At 50.5% G+C, this 15,800-nt stretch overlaps 1 protein-coding gene across 2 annotated transcripts in view; it reads left to right on the top strand.

The window, feature by feature from the left end:
- LMTK2 (lemur tyrosine kinase 2) overlaps window positions 1–15,800 on the top strand; it is a 72,875-nt gene that overhangs the window by 52,402 nt on the left and 4,673 nt on the right. For both annotated transcript variants that reach the window (XM_043915311.1, XM_043915310.1), the window contains exons 10-12: window positions 3,015–3,164; window positions 4,452–7,380; window positions 15,573–15,705. In XM_043915311.1, coding sequence (XP_043771246.1) covers window positions 3,015–3,164; window positions 4,452–7,380; window positions 15,573–15,705 — 3,212 coding nt within the window. The remainder of the gene's footprint in view (window positions 1–3,014; window positions 3,165–4,451; window positions 7,381–15,572; window positions 15,706–15,800) is intronic.

Here is a 15,800-nt window from a genome sequence, read left to right as displayed (position 1 = left end):
TTTTGTTTTTCTGCTTGGCTTTTCATATCTTAGGTGGGTGTTCTCAGCCCTTACCCTCCCAGTAACTGCCTCAGCCCCATTTTTCCTTCTTTTGGAAGTCTGATTGGACATGCATCACAACCTCTTGCTTTGTCTTTTGTCTCTTATTCTCTCCTTTATGTGTTTCATCCCTTCAGCTCCCTTTCAGATCTGTGCTCTAGCAGCCAATTCTTGGTCTTGTTAAAATTCCTCTTCAGCTGTGTCTATTCCTCTGTTAAATCTCTCTACCGAATTTTATAGTTGAGTTAATTGGCTTTACTGTTTTAGGAGGTCTATTTGATTTTTTAAAAAACTGGCCCAGAGTTTTTTAAAATTTGGTTATGATCTACATCAGATAATTCCCAAATGTGAAGTCTTTGTGGATTTGACCTTCCTGGTTCTTGATGGTGCCTTGTTTCCTTGGGGCCTTCTTCTGGTGAGGATCCTGGAAGCCTGGACTTGAGAACATTCCTTCAGAGAGGGTGCACGCGTGCTTTTGTGAGGCTTCTGGGTGTCCTGGCTGGTCAGGGACGACAGCAGCCTGGGGCTTTCTGTATTTAGCCTGAGGTCTTGGGGGCACTTAGACTGTATGAGCTTGGGCTGTGAATCCCAGTAAGGCCGGCTCTGTGACCAGCTTCTTTGGGACCATCCACCACCCCACTCCCCCTGCAGGCACACACACACCTGTGTACTCAACACACATGTTCACAGACACTCACAGTCACACACATGCACTCACTCACAGGGCCTCAGTGCCAAGCCAGCTTGCCCCCCAGGCTTCTGAGGGGTGGGTTTATTCCCACTGTGATGAGGAGGTCTCTGCGAGGCCCCTTGTTGGGCAGGGCCAGGGCTTGGCCTGTCCACCATCAAGCCTTGTTCACCAAAGACACAGACGCCCAGGCTCCGTGCCCCAGCAGGGGCCACGGTCGGACGTGGTGTGGTGCTCTCCTTTGTTCTCTAAGCTCCAGGTTTTGTCCAGTGAGTTCCCCGCTAGCTTATCTGTTGTTTGATGTGTTTCATAAGAAGTTGCTTTTCACTCATGATCCATGCTTTCACTGCTCTCAGCTGGGTGACTGACCTGAAGACTTAGCCCGTGTTCCCAGAGGCAGCGCCGCCCCTTGTTTCTGAGGGGGTGAGAAGTGTCTGGCGGCAGGACTGGCAGTGTGTCAGCTTCTGCCCGAGGCAGGGGCCACGCTGCCCTGTGCTGGGGACGAGCCTGAGGCTCTTGGCCCCGTGAGTTTGGTGGAAGAGGGGAGAAGAGCTACGGGACATTTTTCCTCCCAGAAGAAAGCAGGCCACTGGTCTTTAGAGAGACAGGGAATGATGGGCAGTGGCTGATACCGCTTTTCCTGAGGAGACTGGGCAGAAAGACGAGGGAATAGGGAGCTGCAGGGGGGCCTTGGGGAGGGGGACACGTCTCGTCTTCCTCACTGGTCTGCGTGAGGAGACGCACGAGGGATGCTGGAGAAAGGTGTTAGGAGTTGGGGGCTGAGACAGCCCAGGCCTCATGTTCTCTGAAGAGCAGGGGAGGGGCTGAGGAGAGGGCTGGTTCAGGAACAGGCCTTATGAGGGGAGAGAAAGGGCATCAGGGATCTGGAGAAACTGAGGCGGGCAGAGGTACATGCCCAGGGTCAAACCAGACGTGGCGCTGATAGCACTCACTGTGTCCCAGTCAGAGGCTGCCTTTGTGGTCTTTAGCATTTCATGCAAACTTTTTATTTTCCTTAATCAAATAAGTTGGTAATTCCCTAAAGTCGCTGACAGTGTCTTAAACTTCTTTTTTAATCCAAGACAGCCCTCTGCTCCTAGCAGTTCTGTGCTAGGGGCACATCTCCCTTCTTGAACTGGACTAGAGATTCGGGTTCTTTTATTTCCTTGATAGAAACGCCCTCTCCACTTAGATACTGAATATGTTGATTTACTCACTGATTTGTGAGATGAGCATAAAGAGAATTTAACTCATAAGTTAACTCATAAGTACTGTGCAGTGTCAAATAATAGATTGATGTATTCAAATACAGGTTATTATTCTGGTAGGTATCGGTCATCTTCATGCGAACCATCGACAGCTAAACCTGACAGGAGTCACAGTCACATGGGCGCTTTTTAAGCATGCAGCCACACCTGCATCTGCCAACCAAGTCCTCGGGGGTGGGTGCTCAGTACCAGCGTCTGGGTGACACAGGTGATCTGCCAGGTCTAGGAGCCACTGCAGAAGACAGACTGTAACACAGGACGGAAGGGGAAGTGGTGGGAGGAATGTGGAGACCACGTGGAGCGTGGAGACCATGTAGAGGAGGCATCCACCCCGCCCCCGCCCCGCCCCTCCAGCAAAGGCCGTTTCTGAGGGGATGGCACCGGGCGGGCACCGCGCCGGCAGGCGGGGCAGGTACCGAGAAGGGGGTCCCTGCCTGTGGTGACGGCACCCGCAGGTGGTGAGTGACCCAGGCAGGTGGCCTCTTCCGCCGAGCAGTGAAGAGTCATCCTTCCTAATAGCAGAAAGCTCTGAATACTAAGAACAACTACAATAGGAAACACACAGGTCAACAGGGAAGACCTGTTCATATTGGAAGTTCCACTGCTTACTACTGTTGTGAATGGGATTTTTTTCCCCCCACCAAAACCCTCAGAAGTCCTTGTGTTTACTCTGTATCTAGCCATGTTGCTGAACCCTTTCAAGGCCATTGTGATGATCTTTATAATTCCTTGAGTTTTAAAGTTGACAGTCATTTGAATGCCTCCCTGTGATTACTCTCTCTAGCTCCATCTCATTTTACTCCTAAAATAACATTCTGTTAGTCTGAGGAGGTGTTCTTGTTGTGGTCTGCATCTTAATAGAAGTGCTTGCTTTTTAAATCATGTTGAAGAGCTATCTTGAATAACCTCTTCCTCAGACCCTTGTGCTTGAAATGACTAATGACTGTACATGTAAAAATGTGGGTGTTAAAAATTCAGTATCTGAAGAAAGAAAGATGTGCTTTTTTATTCCCCCGCAGGTCCCTGGGTGTGACGCTGTGGGAGCTCTTTGAGAATGCTGCTCAGCCTTATTCCAGCCTCTCCAACTTAGATGTGCTCAACCAGGTCATTCGAGAGAGAGACACAAAACTCCCAAAGCCCCAGCTGGAGCAGCCCTACTCCGACAGATGGTGGGTAACTTCATGTCACATTCTCTCAGAAGGTGAAGAAATTCTGTCTCCACAGGTCTTAGTTATATATTCCCTGATTTTCAACAATAAATGTTATGAAAAGCAACCATTTATATACTATTCATGACTGATTTGGGAATTAACGTCCAGTTTTTAAGATGTAATGCTGTTTTTTTTTTGTTTTTGATGTAGAACCAGCAGGAATTTATGTCTTACATGTGATAAGAAACCTGTTACGTCCGAGTTAATTCTAAGAATCAGTTTATGGGCGTGTGCTCTTGTGGAGTTGTTTTTGAATGAGGCTGTTTGTGTGATACCCCGGCGTGTGTGACCAGACAGGTAGCATAGACGTGATGGAGTTTGAATTGGCACCTGAGGCAGTTTGCATAATGTGTGTTGACATTTGCAAAACAAATTCACTTCTTAAGAGTCTCCAGACCCGTTCTTAACTCGGTTTCCAGTTAGAGCTGGGCTCACCCATGCCGAGGCCCCTGTCCGCGTCACCCTGTACTCGGCGGGCGTTGCCTCTGCACCTTGGTGCCCTTCTGTGTGGTCGCTGCTCAGCCCCTCACCCGACTTGCTAGAACTAACTCACCCAGAATAACTGAATGTTTATGCCGTAAATTTAATACCGTGACATTGTCATCCTGTCTTCCCTTCCACTCACGGCCGCAGTTTAAGGCGTTGGCCTTACTCAGCCAACCCTTTGAAGACCAGCGCCTGACTGCCGCCTGCACTGGGCTTCTGCTTCTGCTCTTGCCCTCCGCCCTCAGCTCCTCTGGTGGCCTGAGGGAAGCTGTGCCGCAGAGGGTTGTGCTGTCCCTCTCTGTCGGGGGAGTCGTTGGAGGGCAGTCACCACGGCGTGTGTCTGCGTGAGTCCTCGCAGAGTAGAGGGAGTAAGTCTCACACGTCAGACACGTGCGTCCTGGACTAAGCAGGAGGCCGATGGCGGTCGTGTTCAGAGGAGAGCATTTTAGGGCTGCTTGTAAATTCAGTGGCTGAGCACCTGGAAAACGCCAGAAGAACAAATGACAAGGCTAGAAGAATTGCAGTGACGCTGCACGGTGTCCTGAGGACGCAGAAAATCAGTGGCCAGATTGTCTCTCTCTCCACTTCCTCTTTTCCCCAGAGCTCACCGTGAACCAGACTCCTGCTGGTGGCCAGCAAAGCGATTCAAGTGTTGGGGCTTCTGGGGTGTTGAGCTGGCCTAGGGCGTCCTTGTGAGGTCTTTGCTTGTTTTGAAACAATCTGTCATCTGTCCACTAATCTCCTGTCCGTCTTGCTCAGGTATGAAGTCTTGCAGTTCTGCTGGCTGTCACCAGACAAGCGGCCAGCGGCGGAGGACGTGCACAGGCTGCTCACCTACCTGCGGATGCAGAGCCAGAGGGACCCGGAAGTGGACTTTGAGCAGCAGTGGAACGCGCTCAAGCCCAGCGCAAACAGCAGAGATGCTGCAAGTAACGCCGCCTTCCCCATCCTCGACCACTTCACCAGGGACCGGCTTGGCCGAGAGATGGAGGAGGTCCTCACCGTGACCGAGACGAGCCAAGGCCTGAGCTTCGAGTACGTCTGGGAGGCTGCCAAGCACGACCATTTCGACGCGCGCAGCCGAGGCCCCCCGGACGAAGCCTTGTCCTACACCAGCATCTTCTTCCCCACGGAAGCGTTCGAGAGCTCGCTTTCAGACCCCGGTCCTGGCAAGCAGAATGACAGTGGCCAGGACGTCCCCCTGCGGGCCCCCGGGGTGGTGCCCGTTTTCGACGCCCACAACCTTTCTGTCGGAAGCGACTACTACATCCAGTTAGAAGAAAAAAGCCGTAGCAACTTGGACCTAGATTACCCCCCTACTCTGCTCACGACGGAGATGGATAATCCTGAGAGGCTTGGGGACAGTGCGTCCCAGTGTCTGACGCTCAGGAGCCTGGAGCTTGAGGAGTCCAGTACGGAGGAGGATTTCTTCCAGAAGAGTGCAGACCCCAAAGATGCCAGCAGACCTGAGGAGGCACACAGCACCAAGGGTCCCGAGAGCCCTTTCAACAGTTTATTTAATGACCTTGACAAGTCAGAGGCTCTGCCCAGTCACCAAAAAATATTTGACTTGATGGAACTAAATGGAGTCCAAGCTGACTTTAAGCCGCCCACCCTGAGTTCAAATTTGGATGACCCTAAAGAGTCAGTAATTGCGCGCCACTTGGAGAAGGAACAGCCCCGTAAGCTTTTTGACTGCGAGCCTCTTTACTCCACAGACAAGCTCGTACACCAAGATGGTTTTGATCAGCTGGACATTGAAGAGTTGTCAGAAAATTTTTTGTTTCTTCAAGAGAAGAACTTACTGAAAGACTCCTTGTCCAGCAAAGAGCATGTAAATGATCTGCAGACAGAACTCAGAAATGCTGGCTTTCCTGAATACATGTTAGAAACTCCCAGTAGAAAGTCTGTAAAGGCTGAGCCTACATTTGCTGAAAATAAACCAGACTCTTCGCTGCAGGAGAGCGTCAGCGTGCAGGGCAGGGAGTCAGGCGCAGTGCCCAAGGGTGGCTCTGGGGTGGCAGCCTCGCCACGCTCCCCACAGCCGCAGGTACCTCCTACCTCGCTTGAAACCCAGGGGCCGCCTCACGAAGTCCCCCCGGGTGTAGCCCTGAAGCAGGGTGAAGACGGGCCCATGTGTCCAGAGGGCGGTGTCCGTGAAGACGGCGCCTGCCGAGAGGTAAACGCGGACTCCACGCCCGCCCCACCGGACACCCCCGCCCCCACCGGCGACAGGTCCCCGGCCCTGACTCAGCAGGGGGAGGGGGCCGTGAGCCTGACCCAAAGTGACCCCAGCCTGGTCCAGGACACCTCCGCCAGCAAGGTGCGTATAGGGAACGGCCTTCCAGAATTGAGGCAGAACTTAAAACACCAGCTGCCTTTGGAAGAGCACGGCCCTCGAGGCCTGCGGGAGAGAGCCCGGGAGGCTGTGGAGGCGCTGGGGCAGCTGGGTCGTAAAGATGCTGCTGCAGAGGAGGGCGGCTTGGTGTCCGCCCTCTCCTCAGACTCGGCCAGTCAGGACAGCCTCCTGGAGGACAGCTTGTCGGCGCCTGTGCCCACCTCCGAGCCGTCCGCGGAGACCCCGGACTCCCTGGATTCGGTGGACGTCCACGAGGCTTTACTGGGCTCCTTAGGTGCTCACACGCCACAGAAACTCCTGACCCCCGACAAGCCAGCGGACAGCGGCTACGAGACAGAGAACCTGGAGTCGCCTGAGTGGACGCTGCACCCGGCCCCCGAGGGCGCCCCGGCGCCTGACACGGCCTCGGCGCGTGAGGGCACTCCCGACAGGCTGCCTCCCAAGCCCCTCATCGTCATCTCAGATGCTGCTGACGGCCACAGAGGCGCGGAGGCGACCTCACAGACTGCTGCGCCTGCGTCCCAGGGCTCGCACCGAGACTCCGCGTACTTCTCGGACAACGACTCTGAGCCCGACAGGAGGTCGGAGGGGGCCCTGGGCACCTCGGTGTCGGCCCTAGGAGCCGACCAGCCCCTGCCCGAGAGTGTCCCGCCGCAGAGTCCCGGCCCCCTGGACAGCTGCCTGGACGCCAGCAGCAGCCCGCCTGACCCCAGCTGTCCTGATCTGCAGAACTCCCGTCACCTGGAATCCAGAGAAGCCGCAGAACCAGCTCCCACACACACACTTCCCCCCGACGACGAGGCTGGCAGCCCCTCGAGTCTGCAGAACTCGGAGCTCAGCAGCGGGGATGACCTCGAGGCCCCCGAGGAGCCCCCCTGCACGCTGACTTCCACTGGCACCAACACCGATGAACTCCTGGCGTTAACCCACGCCCCTCTCCGCTGCGGCGGCCCCGCGGCCCCGACAGCCGAGAAGGCCTTGTGCGGCCACTCCGAGGGCCCCAAGCTGAAGGAGCCGGACGTGGAGGGAAAGTACCTGGGGAAGCTCGGCGTGTCGGGGATGCTGGACCTCGCCGAGGATGGGATGGATGCCGACGAGGAGGACGAGAACAGCGAAGACTCGGACGAGGACCTGCGGGCCTTCACCCTGCACAGCCTGAGCTCCGAGTCCGAGGACGAGGCCGAGCACCCGGTGCCCGTCGTCCTCAGCCGCGAGGACGGCCGCTGCCTGCGGAGCCTGCTGAAGCCCGCGGACCCGCCGCCCGGCTGGAGGAGGGAGAGGAAGGCGGTGACGTTTTTTGATGACGTCACAGTCTATCTCTTTGACCAGGTATCTGTTCCCTGTCCCCTCTGGGTTGTCACGTTGGAGATTCCAGCATGTGTCGGGGAAACGAGTGTGCTCGGGTTTTCTGACTGCCGTTCTGAGGACACCAATTGTTTTGTGATTTTCTCAGTAAAGGGAATTTGGGGGTGGTTACTATGTCAGTTTCAAGAACACGCAGAAGCGAGGTTTGCACTGGGAACTCCTATCGCGTGAAGGGGGCTGTGGGCTCCTCCCGGGTGTCCTGGCAGAGCCCTGCTGAATCACTCATCCTTTCCTGAGCAGACGAGTGTCCGCAGGTGGTTGGCAGTGATGCCCAGCGCCCCGGGCTGTCTGGAACCTTCCGAGGCTCACACGTAGCCCTGGAGACACCGACAGGCGGTGCCTGTGGAGCAGGGCCGGGCTGGCGAGACAGCGGGGCGGGCGGGAAGGGGTCTCCTGGTCCCAGGCTTTGTGTTTGTCAAAAGCTGTTCAAATTCACGTGTCCCTTCCTTCATCTTCTCAGCGCACTTGAACTGTGCCTTTCACAGGTCTGATGACCTGTAGGTGGAATAGAAAGAGTTATGAACTGTGTGTTGTGAGCAGTGTGGGCAGGCGCTGGGGAAGATGTCTGGGGGTCTCTGGAGCATTGAGGTGGACCCCGCCCCTGTGGAAGCCACCACCTGGGCTACAGAAGGGCTGCACTTTTGTGGGGACTTGGTGGGGAGGGAGTGTTGTTCTGATGGGTTCAGAAGCCGGCAGGATTGCCTAAGAGCCAGACTCACGGCATGAGAACAAAGGCACGGAAATCAAGTGTACGGCATGCTTAACAGATGTGAGATTTGTCACGGTGAAGGTGGGAACGTGGGCGAAGTCCCGAACAAAGTCCTGAAAATCTTACTAGATGTGAAGTTTGTCACAGTGAAAGTGGGAATGTGGGCGAAGTCCCGAACAAAGTCCTGAAAAGCTCCTGCAGTGGCCAGTGGGTCCCATGCAGCTTCCGTGGAGTCACAGCTACCTGTGGCTTCAGACTGCTGGCCGGCAGGTTCCCTCCTGCTTCTGCTCTCCAGCTTCATGAGCCTGTTTTGAAGTGGTTTGGTTTTTAAGTGGTTTAAGTTCCTAAGCTCCAGAGTTTTCACTGAGCATCATGGGTTTTGGCAGCTCTGCCTTGGTTATTTCACCGTTGGTTCAGCAGGTGCTTGGTGAACGCTTACTCAACTTTCTTGTGAAGTCACAGCCCAGCAAGTGAGTGTCTGGGTGCCGCCCTTCCCAAGCAGGGTCTCCTTAGCTTCACTACGCAGCGGGGGTCTCCCCGTGTTTCTCACAGGCCCTTCCATGAGCCTGGTGGGCGCGTTTGACCCTCTGTTCTTGCACTGCGCCCCCCCCCTGCCCCCGCTGCCCCGGACTCACAGTGTTCTCACGGCCATCATAGTGGGTGGTGATGCTTACTTGCAGGTAAGGTGACGTACGGTCACACCATTCAGCCTGTCACAGGACAGGTGAGCTCTGAGCTCAGTCCCATGCGTCCCAGCGCTGGTCACTATGGTGACAGGGCCCGGCCGGACAGTGTGGGAGGTGGTGTCACAGCCCAGAGCCCCCAGAGTCTGTGAGGTCCTGGGGCAGACGGGGAACTGAGGGTCTGTGTGCTGTGTTTCTTTAGTTCATTTGGTTTACAAGGACATGTTCCTTCAAAAAAAAAATGCAGTGAGCATAAGGAAAAATACCTTCTTGGAAAAAAATTTTTTCAATGTAAAGAACAGAAAAACACTCAAGAAAACCAACTTCTCAGTAATTGCTACCACTTCACTTACATACACACACCAGAAATTACGTGGTGAAAAGCATTCAAGAAAACAAAACTTGTCTGTAATTCCTACCACATCTCACACACACACAAAAGTAAGCGCTCTCCGTAACTGCCCCCTCCAGAATAGAACTCTTCCATCCCCACAAAGTCCCCGCCACATCCCTCTCCTGGCAACCACTGACCTGCTTTTGTTACTGGAGTTCTTTCTTTTCTAGAATCGTGTATAAGTGGCAGGGGTGTTGTTTAGTCATTAAGTCAGGTCCAACTCTTTTATAACATAGAGTGTAGCCCACCAGGCTCCTCTGTCGACGGGATTTCCCGGCAAGAATCCTGGAGTGGGTGGCCAGTTCCTTCTCCAGGGGATCTTCCCGACCCAGAGGTGGAACCCTTGTCGTGTGTGCTGGGAGGCGGGTTCGTTACGGCTGAGCCGCCGGGGAAGGCCAAGTGGCGGGATTAGACCGTGTGTGACCTTGTGTGTCCAGAGCCTCACTCTGTAAAGCGTCAGGGAGTCCCCCCGCTCTACACTCATCCCTGAGGAGCGTTCCTTTGTGTGGGTGTTACGTTTTGTTCGTTAATCTGCTGGCCAATATTTACACCCAGTAATTTTTATTATTATTTTTTAATTGTTTATTTTTTTAATTGTTTTTAATCTTTTTAAAAGTTAAACAGTAAAATGGCCCCTCTTGTGTGTGTGTACAATGCTGTAAACGTTAGCATTCATGTCACGCTCCGCAGAACCATGAGAGACACAGCTCCCTCAGCGCAGAGAACACCCTCTGTCGTTTTACACTCCACCAGCAGCGTGTGTGACACAGCGTGTAACCTTCGGAGGCTGGCTGTTTTCACTCAGAGTGCAATTCCTCTGAGAGCTGTAGAAGTTGTTGCTTGTTGCAGTACACCCTTCCTTTTAGACACATTCCATCTTGTAGACATATGATCGTTTTAACCATTTACCTGCTGAAGCACATTTTGGTGTTTCCGCTTTGGGGCTGTCACAGATAATGCTGCTTTGAACAACTGTTTGTAGGTTTTTGTGTGGACACAGCTTTTAATTTTTCTGAAAAGGCCCATGACTGTGATTGTTGGGTTGTATGATAAGTGTGTGTGTTTAGGCGCCTTTTTTTTTTAATTGAAATATAATGAGGGACAGGGAAGCCTGGTGTGCTGCAGTCCATGGGGTTGCAAAGAGTTGACCAACGACTTAGTGACTGAGCAGTAACAACAGTTGATTTATAGTGTATGTTTAGTTTTTAAAGAAAATGACAAACTGTCTTCCAGAGTGGCTGTATCATTCTGCATTCCAGACCTAGTTTCTCCTGTTTTGTTTGTTTTGTTTTGGCTGCACCATGCGGCTTGTGGGATCTTAGTACCCCAAGCAAGGAACGAATGCAGGCCCGTGGCGGTGAAAGCACTGCGTCTTAACCACTATACTGCCAGGGAAGTCCCCATTAATTTTTATTTTAGCTTTTCTAACAGATGTGAAATAATACTTCATCATGGTCTTAAACTGGATTTCCCTGTTGGATCGGGATGTTGCCTGTCTGTTCGTGTGCTTCTTTGCTATCCGTATGTCTTATTCAGTGAAGTGCCCCTTTTGCCCATTTTCTAGGTGAATTCTCTGTGTTCTTTGAGTTTTGGAAGTTCTTTATAAGTTCTAGATAAGAGTCCTTTGTCAGATATATGGCTTGGAAATACTTCTCCCAATCTATGGCTTATCTTTCACAGAGCAAGGTTTTTAAATTTTGATGGATTCCAGTTTATAATTTTTTTTTTCCGTTTATGGACCATGCTTTACGTGTCATGTCTAAGTTCTTCACCAAACCCTAACTCCTGAATATTTTCTCTGAAAGTTTTATACAGTTTTGCGTTTTTCATTTAGATCTGTTACACGTTTTGAGATAGTTTTTATATAATGTTTAGGTTGGGGTTCATTGTTTTGCCTCTGGATGGATGTCCAGTTGTTCCAGCACCATCTGTTGAAAAGATTATTCTCTATCCATTGAATTGACTTTGCACCTTCATCAAAAGTTAAATGGCCATATTTTTAATGGATCTGTTTCTGGACTTTCTGCTCTATTCCATTGATCTGTATATCTTCCCCTTTACCAAAATTTGGGTTTCCATTTGCTCCTTGCCAGTATACAGAAATGTGGTTGATTTTTATATGTTGACTTTCTATCCTGCTGTACTGATTTATCAGTTCTAGGAATTTTGTTTTCAAATTCCTTGTGGTTTTCTACACAATCAAGCGTGTTACCTGCAAATAGGGACAGGTTTGTTTATTCTTTTCCAAACTGTATCTCTTTCATTTCTTTTTCTTACCTTATTACACTAGTTAGGACTTCCAAGACAGTGTTCAATAGAGCAGTTACATAACATTGATTGATTTTTCAATATTTAATGAGCCTTGCATTCCTGGAAAGTAAAGCCCACTTGGTTGTAATGTTCTTGTTACATGTTGCTGGATTTGCTTTGCTGGTATGTTGTTGAGGATTTCATGAGGTCTGCATATTGGCCTGTAATTTTGGGGGGTGTTTGACTACTTGGCTGACTTTTACTCTTGCTCTGTCTTTGGTTTGGTGTCAAGGTAATGCTGGTCTCATAAAGCGAGTTGGAAAGTCATAGTCGATTGAATAACACAGGGTTGAATGGTGTGGGTCCACTTACATGTGGGTTTTTTCACTAAACACCTACCAAATACTACACGATCCAAGACTGGTTGCATCTGTGAATGTGGAACCTTGGCTATCAAGGGGCGACGGTACAGTTCCAGGGGGTCCTCAGCTGCGCAGGAATCGGGGCCCTCGGCCCGTGGGCATCAGTCGGGTCAGCTGCATCACCTCCTCTTCTGGGAAGAGATTGTGTGGATTTATTGACCTCTCTCTGAAGAACTGCTTTTGGTTTCATGGAATGTTTTCCTTTGTTTTCTTTTTAATTTTATCAATTTCTATTTTATCTTCTATTTCTTCTGCTTGCTTTGGATTTATTTTGCTCTTTTTCTAGACTCTTAAAGTATAAGCAAGGGATTTGAGACCTTTTTTTCATTCTACTATTAATATTTAATGCAATAAGTTGCATTTTTCATTCAGTTCAAAATATTTTCTGATTTTCCTTGAGACTTTCCCTTTGACCCAAGGATTACTTATTTAAAAAAAAAAATACTGTTTAATTTCCAAGGGTTGGAGGTTCTTTTTTTTTTTTTTAACCTTTCTGTTACTGACTTCTGGTGTAATCTGTTTTGGTCAGAGAACGTGTTTTGTAGGGTTTCAATTCCTTCATGTGTGTTGTTTTGTTTGTAGAGCCAGAATATGGTCTATCTTGGTAAATGTTTGGTCCATGTGCACCTGAAAATGTGTATTTCACTTCTGGTGGGTGGATTGTTCTATAAATGTCACATGCACTTGGTTCATTTCTTCTGTACTGTTGCTGATTTTTCTACTTGCTCTATGCCTGAGTGAGAAGTGTTCATTGAAGTCTTCGGCTGTATAAACAGATTTGTCTGTCTGTGTTTTCATTTCTGTCCATTTTTGCTTTGTCTGTTTCGTAGTTCTCTTGTTAGCTGCGTACACATTTACAATTATTACATCTTCTTGGTGAATTGACCGTTTGTGTCATTCTGTAATGTCATTCTTTATTCCTTTGATATTCATGAAGCGGCTCCAGCTTTCCTTTGACTAGTAATTATGTGCTATCGCTTTTTTCCATCTTTATACACATCTGCATCCTTGTAGTTAAACTCAGCAGTTTCTTCTGGATAGCACACAGTTAGGTGGTTTTTAAAATCTGTTCTGAAATTTTTTGTCTTTCTGTTCATTGTTTAGTCACTAAGTCATGTCAACTCTTCTGTGACCCCATGGACTGTAGCCTGACACGCTCCACTGTCCAGATTTCCCAGGCAAGAATACTGGAGTGGGTTACCATTTCCTTCTCCCTTTTGTGTTTTAATTGGTATTTTTAGGCCACTTATATTTAATAGAGTTATTCAAGTTTGGATATAGGTGCACCACTTTATTCAGTGTTTCTGTTTGTTCCACTAGTTCTTAATTATTGTCTTCCTCTTTTTGCTTTCCTTTTGGTAATTTGAACAGTTTTTAGTCTTATCTTTTATTTATTGTATTTTTTACTATATATCTTCTTTTCGTATAGTTTTTGGAGTATTCTTGGGGTTACAATGTACATACTTCCCACAGCCTCCTTAGAATCAGTGTTTTACCATTTCAAGTGGAATGTAGGAACCTCTGTGCTCTATAGGTCCTTCATCCTCTCCTAGACCTTTTCTTCAAGTTGTCCGATGTGTCACATGTTTACTCATTAAACACCCCATCACACAGTGCTCTATGCTTTACTTCCAGTCATCAAACATATTTTAAGAAACTGAAGAGGATACTCTGGTTTCTCTTCAGATCGTATAAATCTTTCGCCTTTTACTAAAGAAACTGAAGAGGAATAGGATTCTATTCACTCAGGTAGTTATCACTGTTCTTTTTCCATTTCTTTTTTTTTTTTTTTCTTTTTCCATTTCTTATGTTCCAGGTTCCTTTCTGTTATCATTTCCCTTCTGTTTGTTTGGCTTTTTTTTTTTTTTTTTTAAACAAATTCTCCTGGTGTTTCTTCATCTGAGAGTCTCTGTATTTCACACTCTTTTCTTAAGGGTGTTTTTCCTGAGCATGGACTTCTCAGGCCACAGTGCTTTACTTTCAGCATTGTTTCTGACTGCCTGTTCCTGACTGCCCTCAGGAGTCCGTCTGTGTCTTTCAGTATGATTATGGGTTTCTGGATTACAGGCATAGATTTCTTTGTTTCATTTTAAGTTTGTAGAGCTTTCTGAACCCATAGTTTTGTATCTTTCAGCAGGTTTCAGAAGTTTCCAGGCATTATTTCTTACATACACTTATATATTTTATTCCACACTCTGTCTCTGCTTCTGGGACTCCAGTGTTATGCCTTTTGGTCTCTAGGATATAGGGGCTTCCCTGATGGCTCAGTGGTAAAGAACCCACCTGCCAATGCAGGAAATGCGGGTTCCATCCCTGGGTTGGGAATATCCCCTGGAGGAGGAAATTGTAAACCCACTCCAGTATTCTTGCCTGGGAAACCCCATGGACAGAGGAGCCTGGCAGGCTACAGGCCATGGGGTCGCAAAAGAGCTGGACACAGCTTAGTGACCGAATAACTAGTCTGTAGGCCCTGAGGCCCCACCCCTGGCTTCCCCTCCAGCCTCTGCTCTCCCTGTTGTTCAGGTGGGACCGTTTCTGATGATGCATGTCACGTGCACGTATCCTGTCCTCTCTCGCCTCCATCCTGCTGTTGAGTCCAGCCAGTGAGGTTTTAAATTCTGATTGTTGTATTTTCCTATTCCACAATGTGCGTTTTGTTGTGTTTATCCTCTCTTTTTGCTGAGACATGCCCATCTGTCTCCGGCGTGCTCTCCCTCACTGTGTGGGAGCGTGTGTGACGGTCTTCTGCAGGTGGCTCTCGTGTCCGAGGACGGCTTGGCTGAGGATGGCTTGGCGCTGGTATCTGCTGGTTGTCCTTTCTCCTGTGAATCCAGGTTTTCCTTATTTGTTTGCTGAGTGATTCTAGATTGTACCTTTGTTTTTTCATTTTCCGATTCTTTGTCTTGTTTATGGATTCTATGGAGAATGTAGATGTTTTCATCTTAGAAGGCATTGACCCAGTCGGGTTCAAGTCGCAAGTTCCACCCAGCCTCCCCGGGTCTGGGGTCCCCTTTCAGAGCCTTTGCTGTGCTGTGTGAGCCTGTCCTGGGCATTGCCTCCCCTTTGGCCAGACTGGGCCTTGGCAGTGGTCCCCCTGCAGTTCCCTCCCAAAGCCTGGTGAGCTGTTTGGGGTCAGGCCTGCCCGGCGCAGTGGGGCTGAGCCGGCGGCTCCCCATGGAGCCCTTGGGCCGTCCGGCGTCGTGGGCCTCCTCTGTCGTCCTCCTGCCAGAGGGCTGGGGTGTGGGTTACCACACTGCCCTGTGAGGCTGGGGGACCGGAGGACAGAGGGAAAAGGCGGTGGGGGTGGGGTTCCCCCGCTTCTCCAACTGGAGACAAGCTCACCGCTCCGGGGTAGCTGGCAGTGGGAGCGAGAACCGGGGAAAGAGAAAAATCTGGAATTTCCTCTCCTCTTTTCTAAGCATCACAAGACCCCCTTCTGCGTCTGGAGCCAGAACCCAAGTGTTGGGACGGGTGCGGGCGGGCGGGCTGTGTGCACCACCGGCTTGGTGTCCTCACTCCAGCGTCCTACCCACTGCCGTCTCTTCCTCGGTCTCCGGGAGCCACTTGACGTGTCTGCGGGGGTTCAGAGCCCGTCCAGCGGGACAGAAGGGGTGTGGCCTCCCCGCCCCAGGGCGGGAGGCACGGGTCACAGCTGCCCAGCCCGCCCCCGCTGATGGGACTTGTGTTGGGCTTTTCAGGAAACCCCGACCAAAGAGCTGGGCCACTGCGGGGGAGCCGCACGCAGCCCCGAGCCGAGCAGCCCTGCGCCGGCGGCGGGCTCCCCGCACCTGAGCCGGGGCCTGAACTCTGAGAGCTCCACCGACGAAGAAGGTACCACACTCGGGGGGCAAGCTCAGAACGCAGCTAAAGATCCGCGGGGTGTGAACTGTTCTTGAGGATGACCCCACATACCCCTTTCAGGGACC

Source organism: Cervus elaphus, chromosome 10 (genome assembly GCF_910594005.1).
Source record: "Cervus elaphus chromosome 10, mCerEla1.1, whole genome shotgun sequence".
Lineage (NCBI taxonomy): Eukaryota > Metazoa > Chordata > Mammalia > Artiodactyla > Cervidae > Cervus > Cervus elaphus.
Note: the sequence above shows the minus strand (reverse complement) of the source record. Positions and strands in the feature narration are given on the sequence as shown.